This window comes from Notolabrus celidotus, chromosome 5 (genome assembly GCF_009762535.1).
Source record: "Notolabrus celidotus isolate fNotCel1 chromosome 5, fNotCel1.pri, whole genome shotgun sequence".
NCBI classification, from domain to species: domain Eukaryota; kingdom Metazoa; phylum Chordata; class Actinopteri; order Labriformes; family Labridae; genus Notolabrus; species Notolabrus celidotus.
In genome coordinates, this window is record NC_048276.1 from 9,177,364 (window position 1) to 9,189,364 (window position 12,001).

Sequence of the window (12,001 nt, forward strand, 5' to 3'; positions counted from 1 at the left end):
TGGAGGCGAAGTAAGCCATTGCACTCAGGGATACAGTATTCAGGTGCACGAAACTGGGGCAATAGCTATTTAGTTTTATACGAGGATGGCTGCGGCCAAGTAGACAACTGCCTCTCGGGATATGTTCACATGAATTTTCCATTTCGGGCATCACCATCGACTTCCACGCGGCTGCTTTTATGCTTTTTTGTTCTTTTTCTTTGTTCTTTTTTTTTTTGAATTATTGTTGAGGAGAGGATGGGGACTGATTTGCTTTCACTGATTCCAGCTGTTTCGTCTAAAGGTAGGACACGCCGCGATGTGTGAGTGGAGTCTGTGTGCGATATAGGTTACAGCCGTGCTAATTAATGTCCAGACTGTAGCTGCAGGCTTAAGCTCATAAACTCGGAGATTTTGCACGGAGGCGAGGCATCCAATGGATGCGCATCAGCACGGGAGATGCACCCACTATCTCCCGGGACAGTCTGCCTCTGGGGAATGTTGGATTGAGTCGTTAAAATTCTGACAGCCCTTTTCGTTCTGATATAAATCTTTACAATATGTCCTGCACACAGCAGACTTTAGGGGGGCCCAAATGACATAGTATCAGTTCAAATGTTTTTTATTTTATTTATTATTATAATTTCAGTTTTCTCTGGAAGTTGAGTAGTTCTCAAAAGGTGTTGCATAAAAACCCAGTATGTTACTCCATAAAACATTTGAACGCACTGGAAATCAATGAAAAGAGATAAATTATTTTTATTAGACCTCCTCACTCTCCTTCTCTTTTCCTTTTCTGTCAGTAAGCCTATCAAATCTGAGTTTAAACTTTGGCTGTTTAATCAAGTTCAGCTGATACTAACTATTCAAAACTGTGTTTATTATCATGATACAAATCATAATGTTTGTAAATACATAAATATGATTTTTCAGCCTGTGGTGTCTTTCTTCAAAGATAATTTTCCTTTTGTGAATATTTCCACACTCAATATTTGAGTTCATAGACAGCATGACATTTTTGATTGAGAGTGGAGAGAGTGCAGTGTGCTTTGATGTAGTATGTCTTAAAGGTTGTCTTTCTCTTCTCCTGAGCCTTGTCTCAACAATGATCAGTGTTTAATGCAACCTGTTTGAGCTAAACATTGAATATGCTATCATAACCCTGGAGATTTCTGAAACTTTGACAGTTCTACATTTAATGTTTAAGCATGCAGATCGCATGTATCTAACACTTCAACTGAATCAAAATCTGTTCTTGTTTTCCTTCCATGTATAGGGTGACTGAGTGATGGAATAGTGATGAAGCCTAATCGGTGGGGAAATATGCTTCCTCTACCGCATCTCTCTCCTCTTTTCTGTTTCATTTCCCTTTTCCTACTCCTCTGTTTCCCCTCAAGTCATGCCCAGTTCATGCCAGAACTGAGGGCAGGACAAGGGCTGCTTCTCTTCACCCAGCCTGCCTATAATGCTACTATATTTGAGAACTCTGCTGCAAGAACCTATGTAAGGAGCCTGATCAAAATGGGCATCACTCTCGGGCCACCCCGGTCTTTAGATATAAAATACTCTGTTGAGTCTGGAGACAATGAGGGAATCTTCCAGGCTGAGGCGTTTGTTATGGGAGATTTTTCTTTCCTCCGTATACGAACTAATGGAGGCAGCGGCGCAATTTTAAATCGGGAAGTACAAGACAATTACACAGTGACTGTTAAAGCCGCTGCCCAGGGAGGCTTAGAAGCCTTAGCAACTGTTTATATCAAGGTCTTGGATACCAATGATCTCCGGCCACTCTTTTCCCCAACTTCCTATTCATTCGTCGTTCCTGAAAGTGCACCCCTGGGTGCCAGTATAGGCCGTGTAACAGCTACAGATGCTGACATGGGCTCCAACGGGGAGTTCTACTACTTCTTCAAGAACAGAGTCGAGCTCTTTGCTGTTCACCCAACCAGTGGGATTATAACCTTGACAGGTCAGCCCAGAATGGACAAACAAGACAAATTTGAGCTGGAGGTGCAGGTGGTCGACAGAGGGATGAAGCTCTATGGGAATATTGGCATCAGCAGCACTGCCAAGTTGGTCCTAACTGTGGGCCAGGTGAATGAATTTGCTCCTGTTATCACCGCAGCTGCTGTCGTTCCATCATGGCTGGACAAAGACCCGATCTATGCCATAGTGACTGTAGAGGATAAAGATGATGGGACATCAGGGGATATAGAGTGGGTGTCTATCATGGAGGGTGACCCCTTTGAACAGTTTGTGGTAGACAGATCCTCTGTTGGGAATGAATACAGGGTTAAATCCTCAGAAATGGTGGACTGGGATTTATTCCCTTATGGATGCAACTTAACCTTGCAGGCCAAAGACAGAGGTAACCCTCCAAAGTTCTCTAATACACAAGTTGTTCAGTTGTTAGCCGCAAAACCAGAGCCAGTGTTGGCGAATTTTGAGAAAGATGTTTATGTAGCCAAGCTGAGTGAAATAGCTCCCCCGGGCACTATTGTAGAGGTGGTGAAAATCTCCCCAGCTCCTCTGAGTGTCAATTACAGCTTCAGCAGCCTCTCAGATCCAATGTACTTTGATATAAACCCTTTGACTGGAGTTATCATGACCACAAGGCAGCTGACAAGGATATCACAGGATTTCATGGAGATGGAGGTGGTTGATATTTATAGTCGGAAGCAAGCAAGGATCCAGATCAGTATAGAGGATGCTAATGATAACTCTCCTGTGTTCAATAGGCCCTTCTATGATGTTGCAGTCAACGAGAGCTTACCTGTGGGAACCGTTGTTCTTGTAGTGTCTGCAGTGGATGATGACAAGGGGGAGAACGGATACGTTACCCTTACAATAAGTGGAGAACAGTTTCTTCCATTTAGCATAGACCAGGACACAGGGGAGGTGAGGATAACAAGAGAACTAGACTTTGAGTCATCAGAGGACATCTATACTTTTGCTGTACGGGCCTCTGATTGGGGTTCGCCCTACAGAAGGGAGAGTGAGGTTAATGTCACCATTCGTCTGATTAATATAAATGACAACCAGCCTCTGTTTGAGAGGGTTTCTTGCAGAGGGATGATAAGCAGGGATTTCCCAACCAGGGAGACAATAGTCACCCTGTCAGCTGTGGACATGGATGAGCTAGGAATGGTGAAGTACAGTATACTATCCGGGAACGAGTTAGATTATTTTGAGTTGAACCCAGACTCTGGGGCTTTGTCTTTGAAAAGATCTTTAGCAGTGGATAGTTTAAAAAGTGGGGTATTCAACTTGAAAATAGTTGCAACAGATGGAGAGATGTTCTCTGATCCAACATTTGTGAATGTTTCCGTGGTGAGGGGTAGGATGCCGTCCAAGGGGTTCAACTGCAGGGAGACGAGAGTTGCTCAGCTCCTCGCCGAAAAAAATGCTCTCAAAAGTGTCCGCAATGTCTAGACCAAGAACTGATGGGATATTTACAGACGTTTTCTCTATGAACAAACAGGCTCCACAGTTTGAGGCCTTGCCCACGAGTATTTTAGTGAGAGAAGACCTCCCTGCTGATGCCAGTGTATTTCAGGTGAGAGCCAGAGACAGTGACACCGGCTTCAACGGCCGTGTCCTCTTTTCCATATCTGATGGTAACAAAGGAAACTGCTTCAATATCAACATGGAGAATGGGCTGATAACTATATTACAGCCGCTAGACCATGAACAAGTGGATCGTTACTTCCTTAATATCACCATCTACGATCAGGGCGTTCCTCAGATGTCTAATTGGAGGCTACTGACCGTGATCATCGAGGACGCTAATGACAATGACCCCCAGTTTTATGACGACAACCCCTCTGCTCTTGTTTTGGAAAACTCATCCATCGGTATGGAAGTTATAACCATCAATGCATTTGACAGAGACATTGGTCAAAACGGTCAGCTCTCCTACGTCATGCTGACCAATATCCCTCAGTTTGGCGTTGACAGCGAAACAGGAAGTGTATTCGTTGCAAGCCACTTGGACAGAGAAACTATCCCAATGTTCATCTTGAAGATTGAAGTGAGAGACAAAGCTGAGAGAGGTACTAGAAGGTCATCAGTGGCTACCCTGACGATAATCGTGGAGGATGTCAATGATTGCGCCCCAGCTTTTATCCCTAGCAGTTATAGTGCTCGGGTGCTTGAGGACCTCCCGCCAGGGGCTGTGATTACATGGGTGCAGGCTCAAGACCCAGACATCGGCCCCGGAGGACAGGTCCGATACTCCTTGATCAACGATTTCAATGGCACTTTTGAGGTATGTGATGTGACTATTATTGTCCTTCTGTTCCAAACTCTAATCCTCTTTTTATTGGCACTTTATGATGTATTGCACTGTAATGCTTTGCACAGGTCGATCCTGTGAGTGGAGTGTTGAGGATTAGGAAGGAGCTGGACTACGAAAAACAACAGTTTTTCAACCTGACAATGCTCGCTGAAGACAGGGGAGTACCCAGCCTCATCAGTCAGACGTTTGTGGAGGTGGAGGTGAGGAGAACACAAACACCCTCAGATTTCTTAAGCAGAAACAATCCTGAGACCCGTTTCATCAATGAGCATAAAAGTGAAAGTGTTTTCATTTTATGCTTGTGTTCATATGTTGTGGCATTATTTATGTGTTTTCTTTTATGCCCCTTCATTTTTACTTCAGGGAAAGAAGTAGCTTTGTAATAGCCCTTAAGATTAAGCTCCCCATGCCAATCCACAATAATGAAACACGACTGTTAAAAGACAATGTGCACGATGCTCCGCAATTCAGGTCAAATAAACATAATTAAATTCAGTCTAATTTATTCAGTACAGTTTGGTTGACAGGGCATTTGCAATGTAAATAATTTTTGAACAAAACTATTTCCATAGAGAGAATAATGTTGTCAGTGGATATTTAAAGCTGCCAGCTATGTTGTAATCAGAGTCAGTGTTGGAGTTGTGGGTGTATTATATTCTGTCTTCACTCTAATGCTGGTTGATGATACGCATATTTGCCCTCTCTACTATTACAACTCATTGCATCTTTTCAGGTGGTGGATGTCAATGAGAATTTGTATGCACCCTATTTCCCCGACTTTGCAATGAGAGGCTCAGTGAAGGAGAACTCACGTGCAGGCACAAGCGTCCTGACAGTCAGCGCAAAGGACGACGACAAGGGGCGAGACGGCATGCTGAGGTACTCTATCAGAGGAGGCAGCGGACTGGGCACTTTCACCATTGATGAAGACACAGGTTTGACACAAGATCAATTCAAAGTCTATCTATGTGAAGTGAGAATCCACTGACAAACAGTGCCATGTGTAGAATAACAACGCACCACTGCATTGCTCACACATGATTGGAAGGGTTACATTTTCTGTGGCATTTCATGTATATTCAGCTTTTGCTCAACTTTGTTTTATTTCTTGGGGCTTCTCCACGTTGTGGTTCTGCACTGGTCATGATTCACAGAAAGCGCCATGACTTCACATGTTTTTGTTTTGTTGAATATGTATGCGTGTTTAAGCAGAGGAGGGGTGGAGAGAATATGATGTACAGTCAGAGTCAGAGTTTGATGGGGCCTCACGTGGGAGCTGTGTACTGGGACATCATTACTGTAATGAGGGCAGCATGGCAGCTACACTGGCTGGGCCTCGGGCCACTCAGTACAACTGATCCAGTGCTGTGCAGCGAACATTGATCAAGGCACTCCTGCACAGCACCACCATCCTTTCCAAGAGGAGTGAATCACAGTGACTTATTCAAGAGGACCTGACCCAAAATAAAAAGCGCACAGTTGTCTCAGACTGTCCTGCAGTGTCCAACTCTAGCTTTAACATGTTGCATTCGCATAGACTCACTCACCCAGAGAAGAAATGAATACAAAAATAGGACAGGTCATTTCAGTTCATATTGTCCTATGTATAGAATAAAATGCAAATTATACATGTGCATGCATTTATGTCTTTATTTATCTACCCATATATCTATCAATGTATCCATCTATTTATGTAGCGATTCATTGATTCATTGATTCATTGATTGATTTAAGATTGATTTTGAATTTGGAAAAAAAAGACATGCACATGCAAACAATCAGACCTATAAAAGTCATACCTACAAAAGATGAAATAAATAAGAATTGCTTTTAAATAGTGACGTTGATACACAAATTTAAAAAGGAGTGGGAAGACGTTAAAATGTATTAAATCCCATCCCTCCTCCGTATGCCACTATAACATTCAGCTTCCTTGTGTACCTTATAAAGCCCTGCACAGTAGATTTTAATTTAATTTATATTTGTTACCAATTACATTTGTCTTTCAAAATATGAACCTCTCTAAGTGCAAGGTAAAACCAGTTACCACTGACTTACAAATATTAACCAGTCTAAATGTATAAAGTATGTTAGCAATTGTCTCTAGCTGGCAACATATACATCTTTCTAAATGTAGAAATTTAGTTAGCACTTATTTTTGTCTCAAACAGTATTAATATTATGTATATATATCTATCTACCCAGAGAAACATTCTTGTTGGTTGTGTGTGTGCTTGTGTTTATGTGTCTGTGTGTTTGTAATGTAGTGCTCTTTGTTAATGATGTCTTATAACTAGGTGATGTTTTGATTATGACCTTTAAGCTGATTCTGGTATTTATAATAATATAATAATTGAGAGAAATGTTTTGAGTTGTTTTTTTAAATGAGGGAAGAGAGTCAGAGTTGTGGATGTTTGGAGGGAGAGAGTTCCAGAGAATTGGGGCAGCGAGGGCAGAGGCTCTGTCCCCCAAGGTGTGGCGCTTGGTCTCGGTGATGGGAGACAGGAGATTAGCATCTGAGGATCTGAGGTGGCAGGATAGGGAGTGGTGTTTGAGGAGGTCGGTCAGGTATGTTTAATATTATACATGTACCCTTCACAAATTAAATTAAATCAAATTAAATGAAAACAAACAAACAAATAAACAAATATATACATTATTTAATTAATTGATTAGTTAGATTCAGTTAAAGGTGACATATCATGCAAAATGGACTTTTTAATGGTTCTCTACCTGAAATATGTTTCCCTGGCATGTCTACAAACCCCCCGAGAATGAAAAAAATCCATTCTGCCTCTGTTTTGATTTCTATACCTTTCTGTAAATGTGTGTGAAACGAGCCGTTTCAGACTTCCGTGTTTTTGTTACGTAACAACAATATCCAGTCTGTCACGGAGTCAGAGCTCGGAGCTTATTCAGCCCATAGACTGTATAAAATACACTTGGTAACAAGGAGCTTAGGAGGGAGGCATGCTAGTTGTAGGGTGTCTTAATAAACACAAAGGTCGGTTTTACTCCCCACGTCTGCAGATTTGAAGATCTAGTGGATAATTTTTATTTATCATGGATAAGTGCTAGCGCTAGTTAGCATAGCTACATAGCTACATGTCGTAGCTGCAGCTGTGTACCAAGACACACGTCTACATACTGACAAATAAAACAACAAGAAACACAGAATCTGTGACCAATCCTTCAGAAAAGGTCCCGCTGCCTTTCTGGCAGAGGTCGGTTTTACTCCCCACGTCTGCAGATTTGAAGATCTAGTGGATGATTTTTATTTAAAGTTATGATATATGAAGGCAAGGCTGGTTGTTATGAAGATAGTTTTATTCTTATCTGAAAAAGAGACAGAAGATGTTCAGTAGAACAGCATCAGCAGCAGGATACGATCTTGGTATCTGTCGTCTTTCAGATGTAGAAATTGGACTCCTACAAGCACAAATATACCCGCTTTTTTCCAAAGCTCTCCCATCGACAGCCCTACTATTACAACAAAGCAAAGTTTGCATGCATGATTTTCCCCGAAAGAAAATAGTTGTAAATGAAAACTTTTGCCCCCCATCAAGGATCATTGCAGTCCCTGTCACTCTCCGTGGTGCTGAACCCTTAAAGCTCAATCTGCCTTTGTGTCACTCTCCATGGTGCTGAAACAGTCAAACTTCTAACTCTGAAATCAGTCTCTCATCCTCTCCTCTCCGCGTGATGCTGTCCTCCATAGTAAGTAACATTTCATAATCACATCCTGATGCAGTGAAGTGTTAGCACTGACAGGTCCTGTGTTTCAAAGGTGAGGTTTGATGGGGTTCTGAAAGGCTTAAGATGGAATTCACAATTTTACTGTTAAAAAGTAAGCAGTTTCCAGAGTATCGCTTTTCTTCCTGAAGGTTTCTTCGTGTATTTAACTGGATGAACTGCTTTACAGGAACTTAATAAGTGATAGTTATGAATTAATTAGAAGTGATCATCATAAGTCTCAAACTTGTGATGTGTCTAACCTCCTGAACTTACTACACTTCCACAGATCTAACCTCGTCTGACACATTTTTGATCATTCCATTTTCCCTTCACTCTTGTAATGATCCAAATTTAAACCCACCAGTATCTTTTTAATCAAACAGCAAAGCAATAAAATATTTATTTATACCCACAAGCTGGTTATATAATTAGAACAGCAATCTATAGTGCAGCGACTAGTATAATCAATCATCACAACTGATCTGCGTTGTGGAAATCTCTGGCTGGCTAAAAAAAGTAGGTTGTAGGTTGTGGTGGATATTTCAGGAGGTTGTTAACGAAGCATTTTATTTATAGGTAAAAACACATGACAGTGCTCCTCTTCAGCCCCTCCCCTCACCTTTTGGCACACCGGTCTGTACTGTACATGACTCGCACTGGAGGCCTGTGCTGACCTTTAACTAGGCTAATTAGTATTGACTGTGCTTGGGAGAGAAACTGATGAACAAATGGAGGGAATGACACTCACCCTCTCTCTGTGTCTGTATCTCTTTATGTATAGAGCTATGTACACATAATTACACACTGTTTGCACTGGGAATCTACTGTACTCATAGATAAAACAGTGTTACAGAACTTCAACAGATCCCTACAGTCTTCTGTGTTAAAGCCCTAGCAAGGAGCATCACAGCCAGTGAGAACGTTTATTGAGTGCAGATTTTCCAGGGGAAATCAGGGTGCTTGTTAGAGCAGAAAGTGAAGTGAGAGGGGAGTGAATGTGAAGCGGAGAGAGGAAGTAAGAGGATGCAGGGGGAGTCTGGAGAACAGAAAAAATAAAGTGTCAGAAGAAAATACAGCTTTCGCGGGCCTTACCATTAGTTTTCTTTTAGAAGTTTGTAAAAGTCATCGCCTCTGTTGTTTTTCTCTCTCAGATATCTCATGAATAGCCTCCTGACCAGTGCCTCTTCTATTACAATCAGATTAGAGCATACAGTAAGCACATTATGGCAGATTTTAACCACATCAAGTGCTTTATTTTTTTTTATCTTGTTGCATTGAAGTCAGTTTTGTCAGGCGTGGACAGAGATGCCCTGCACTGTCCTCCCACCATGCATTTATATGGCACGTTGAGTGGCTCTGCTTTGACTGCTTGTCAATCTCTAGCTCTTAGTGCCAAAAGTCAGTATGTGAAGATAGAGTGTGACAGACAGTGAAGAAGAGTTAAAGAGACAGAGAATGAGAAAAAAGTGAGAGAAAACTATTTTTTAAAGCCTTGTGCCACACAAAAAATGCTCTCACACACACTCACACACAACTATGCTCTGTCAATTGACATTATAATGCATCTGGTGTAGCCCACAACACCCCAAAACTCTGTTTTACTTGCTTATGAATGCCCCTTCCCCCTGACGTTTGATATTAAAATGTTTAAGATGACTCACTCCAAAATGGATGGAAAATAAAGGGTTATCTATCAGGGGAAAAAAGAGACCTAGGATCTTCTCCGGCTTAAATTCTTACCTCTGCTGTACTTTGAACAAAAATTGGTATTCTTGTCAACAGTTCAAGTGAAAGCAAGCCCTGCAATTTCTCATTGGGTAGCTGTCAGAAGCCACCGCTCCTCTATTAGTGCATTTGCGAGTCCCAGGATTTGTCACAGTCAAGATAGAGCAGTCTAGGTTTGAGCAAACACACTTTAAAAAAGTAATTTATTCTGCATTTGTTAAAAAATTAAAGGGCTGTATTTTCTGATTTTTGGACATTATTTTTCTGCCACACACACAGAGGTTTTCACTTCTGTCTTAAGGTACAGGGATATGCATGCTGTATTCTCCCATCAGTCTTGAGATTGATTATTGGAGGTGGTGGCATTGATTTAATAGCTGAACCCCAAAAACCTGTTTCTCAAGACAGGAGAAATTGAAGTGACACGACAGATGGATGTAAACCCGAGCACGTTGCAAACTTCTAAATTAGAAAATATTCCATGACCCTTCAAATTTTTTTGTCCCCTCTTTGAAGTGTGTTATTTATGGTGAGAATGGATGCTGTCAAGTCAGATTTATATTGAACTCACTGAATAGTGCCTGTCGGTCTAAGAGTTCAAAGAGCTTTTGAAACAGCCAGCTCTGTTTTTCCCCGTCTCTCTCCGTGGAGCTCTCTGACAGAGATGAGATGTGGTTTGAAAAGGACATGGCCAAGGACGACAGAGCAAGGATGTGTTTCAGCAAACACTTTTACTATGCATTCTGCACGCCCTGGGCAGCTGCTTAGTCATAATCTGACATGTACACACACTTCCTGGCGATAAGGCAACACCTTCGCCGGGCGGCTGGAGAAGCTGCTGCAAGATTGACTGGAGTGTGTTAAAAAAAAAAAGGCCACACAGTCACACCTCAAGTCCCTGGTTTATATTCTTCTATGTGACTGTAACCTCTGCATGTGGGGTTTAACACTTGGCTAACACCAGACATGTAGTGTGTTACAGTAGGGTAAGTTCATGCATAACAGAAAAGTTATGCATGAATGACTATTTTTCTTTTTGTAACAGAATAATCTTAATTAAGATTTTCAATGATTTAAAAACAGACGTTTGATGAAGTCCTATGGTCAGAGCTTTTTAATGAAAGCCTCCCAAAGAAGGAATTTAATGGGGGGCTGAGGGCAGGAAAACAAGCAAGACTGGCATTAAGCATGTGTATCCCAAGGGTTTGGAGTCTAGGCTGCACCATCTCAGCTCTCTTTACCTCCCTGAAGTCACAAACATCAGTGGCATTTATTTTGTTCAAATTAAAGGAATCCCTGTTCACTCTTCTTCTTTCTCTACACGGCTGGAAATGCAGGTTGAGATTCAGTTCTATCCGTCTGTCTGTGTTGAGGCTCTCACTTGTTATGTGGAGCAGACACTGATGTTTATTTACTCTACTACTTTGTTGTTTGTAGAACTACTGCTATGTTGCTATGACAACAGAGTGGTCATGTTAAAAAAATAAAAAGCAGGTTTATTTTCATTGATTTGATTTCAGCCTTGACGCTAGGCCATTCAATCAACAAACGCCACTTCTGCTTCTACTACATCTGCAATACTAATTCTCATGGTAATACCAGCCCACAGTTAGTCTATTATTGCTATGAAGTTCATATAGAAGATAATGAACTCATTAAACTAAGAGACATCAACCAGTCTTTAAATAAAAAAGGCAGATAGAAGGTTTTGGAATACATAAAAGGACTAAGTCTTATATCTAATCTCAGCTCTGTCAGACTTTTTTTTTACTCAAACAAGATGCTTACAAATATGCTGCAAGCATTTACAAGCACATGCTGTAATTGAGTTCCTTTTAAGCAAGTTGAAATAACAGACTCATTGTGACTTTTAAAAGGAGCATGATCTATCACAAACTGGAATTAGATCAAAGTGTGAACACTCAAAGCAAGAATGTATTGTTTACTCTGCTATTTGATGAGTCCAGTCCATTTTTAGTTAGCTGATTGCATTATCTGTATTTTTAGAAACCTTAGACTGTATATTAATATGGACATATTAATCAACGACTTAATTATCACATGAAAAACAATTAATAACCTCCTTACTCCTACTATTGTGAGATGTGAAGTCTCATTACTGCCACGATGGGCGCTGATGTACTGAGCTGGTGGAGCAAAGGCATGCACAGACGCGCATTTATAGCACCAAATCACAACAAACGTTATCTCAAGACGCTTTTACAAACATAACAGGCCAAGACCGAACTCTATGTTATATTATTA

At 41.2% G+C, this 12,001-nt stretch overlaps 1 protein-coding gene across 1 annotated transcript in view; it reads left to right on the top strand.

Moving 5' to 3' along the window:
- The first annotated feature begins 1,352 nt into the window (after positions 1-1,352).
- LOC117813399 (protocadherin Fat 3) overlaps positions 1,353-12,001 on the top strand; it is a 100,236-nt gene continuing 89,587 nt past the window's right edge. The window contains 4 exon segments of the mRNA XM_034684586.1: positions 1,353-3,378; positions 3,380-4,246; positions 4,342-4,476; positions 5,010-5,211. Of these exon segments, the coding sequence (XP_034540477.1) occupies positions 1,390-3,378; positions 3,380-4,246; positions 4,342-4,476; positions 5,010-5,211 (3,193 nt within the window). The 5' untranslated portion in view covers positions 1,353-1,389.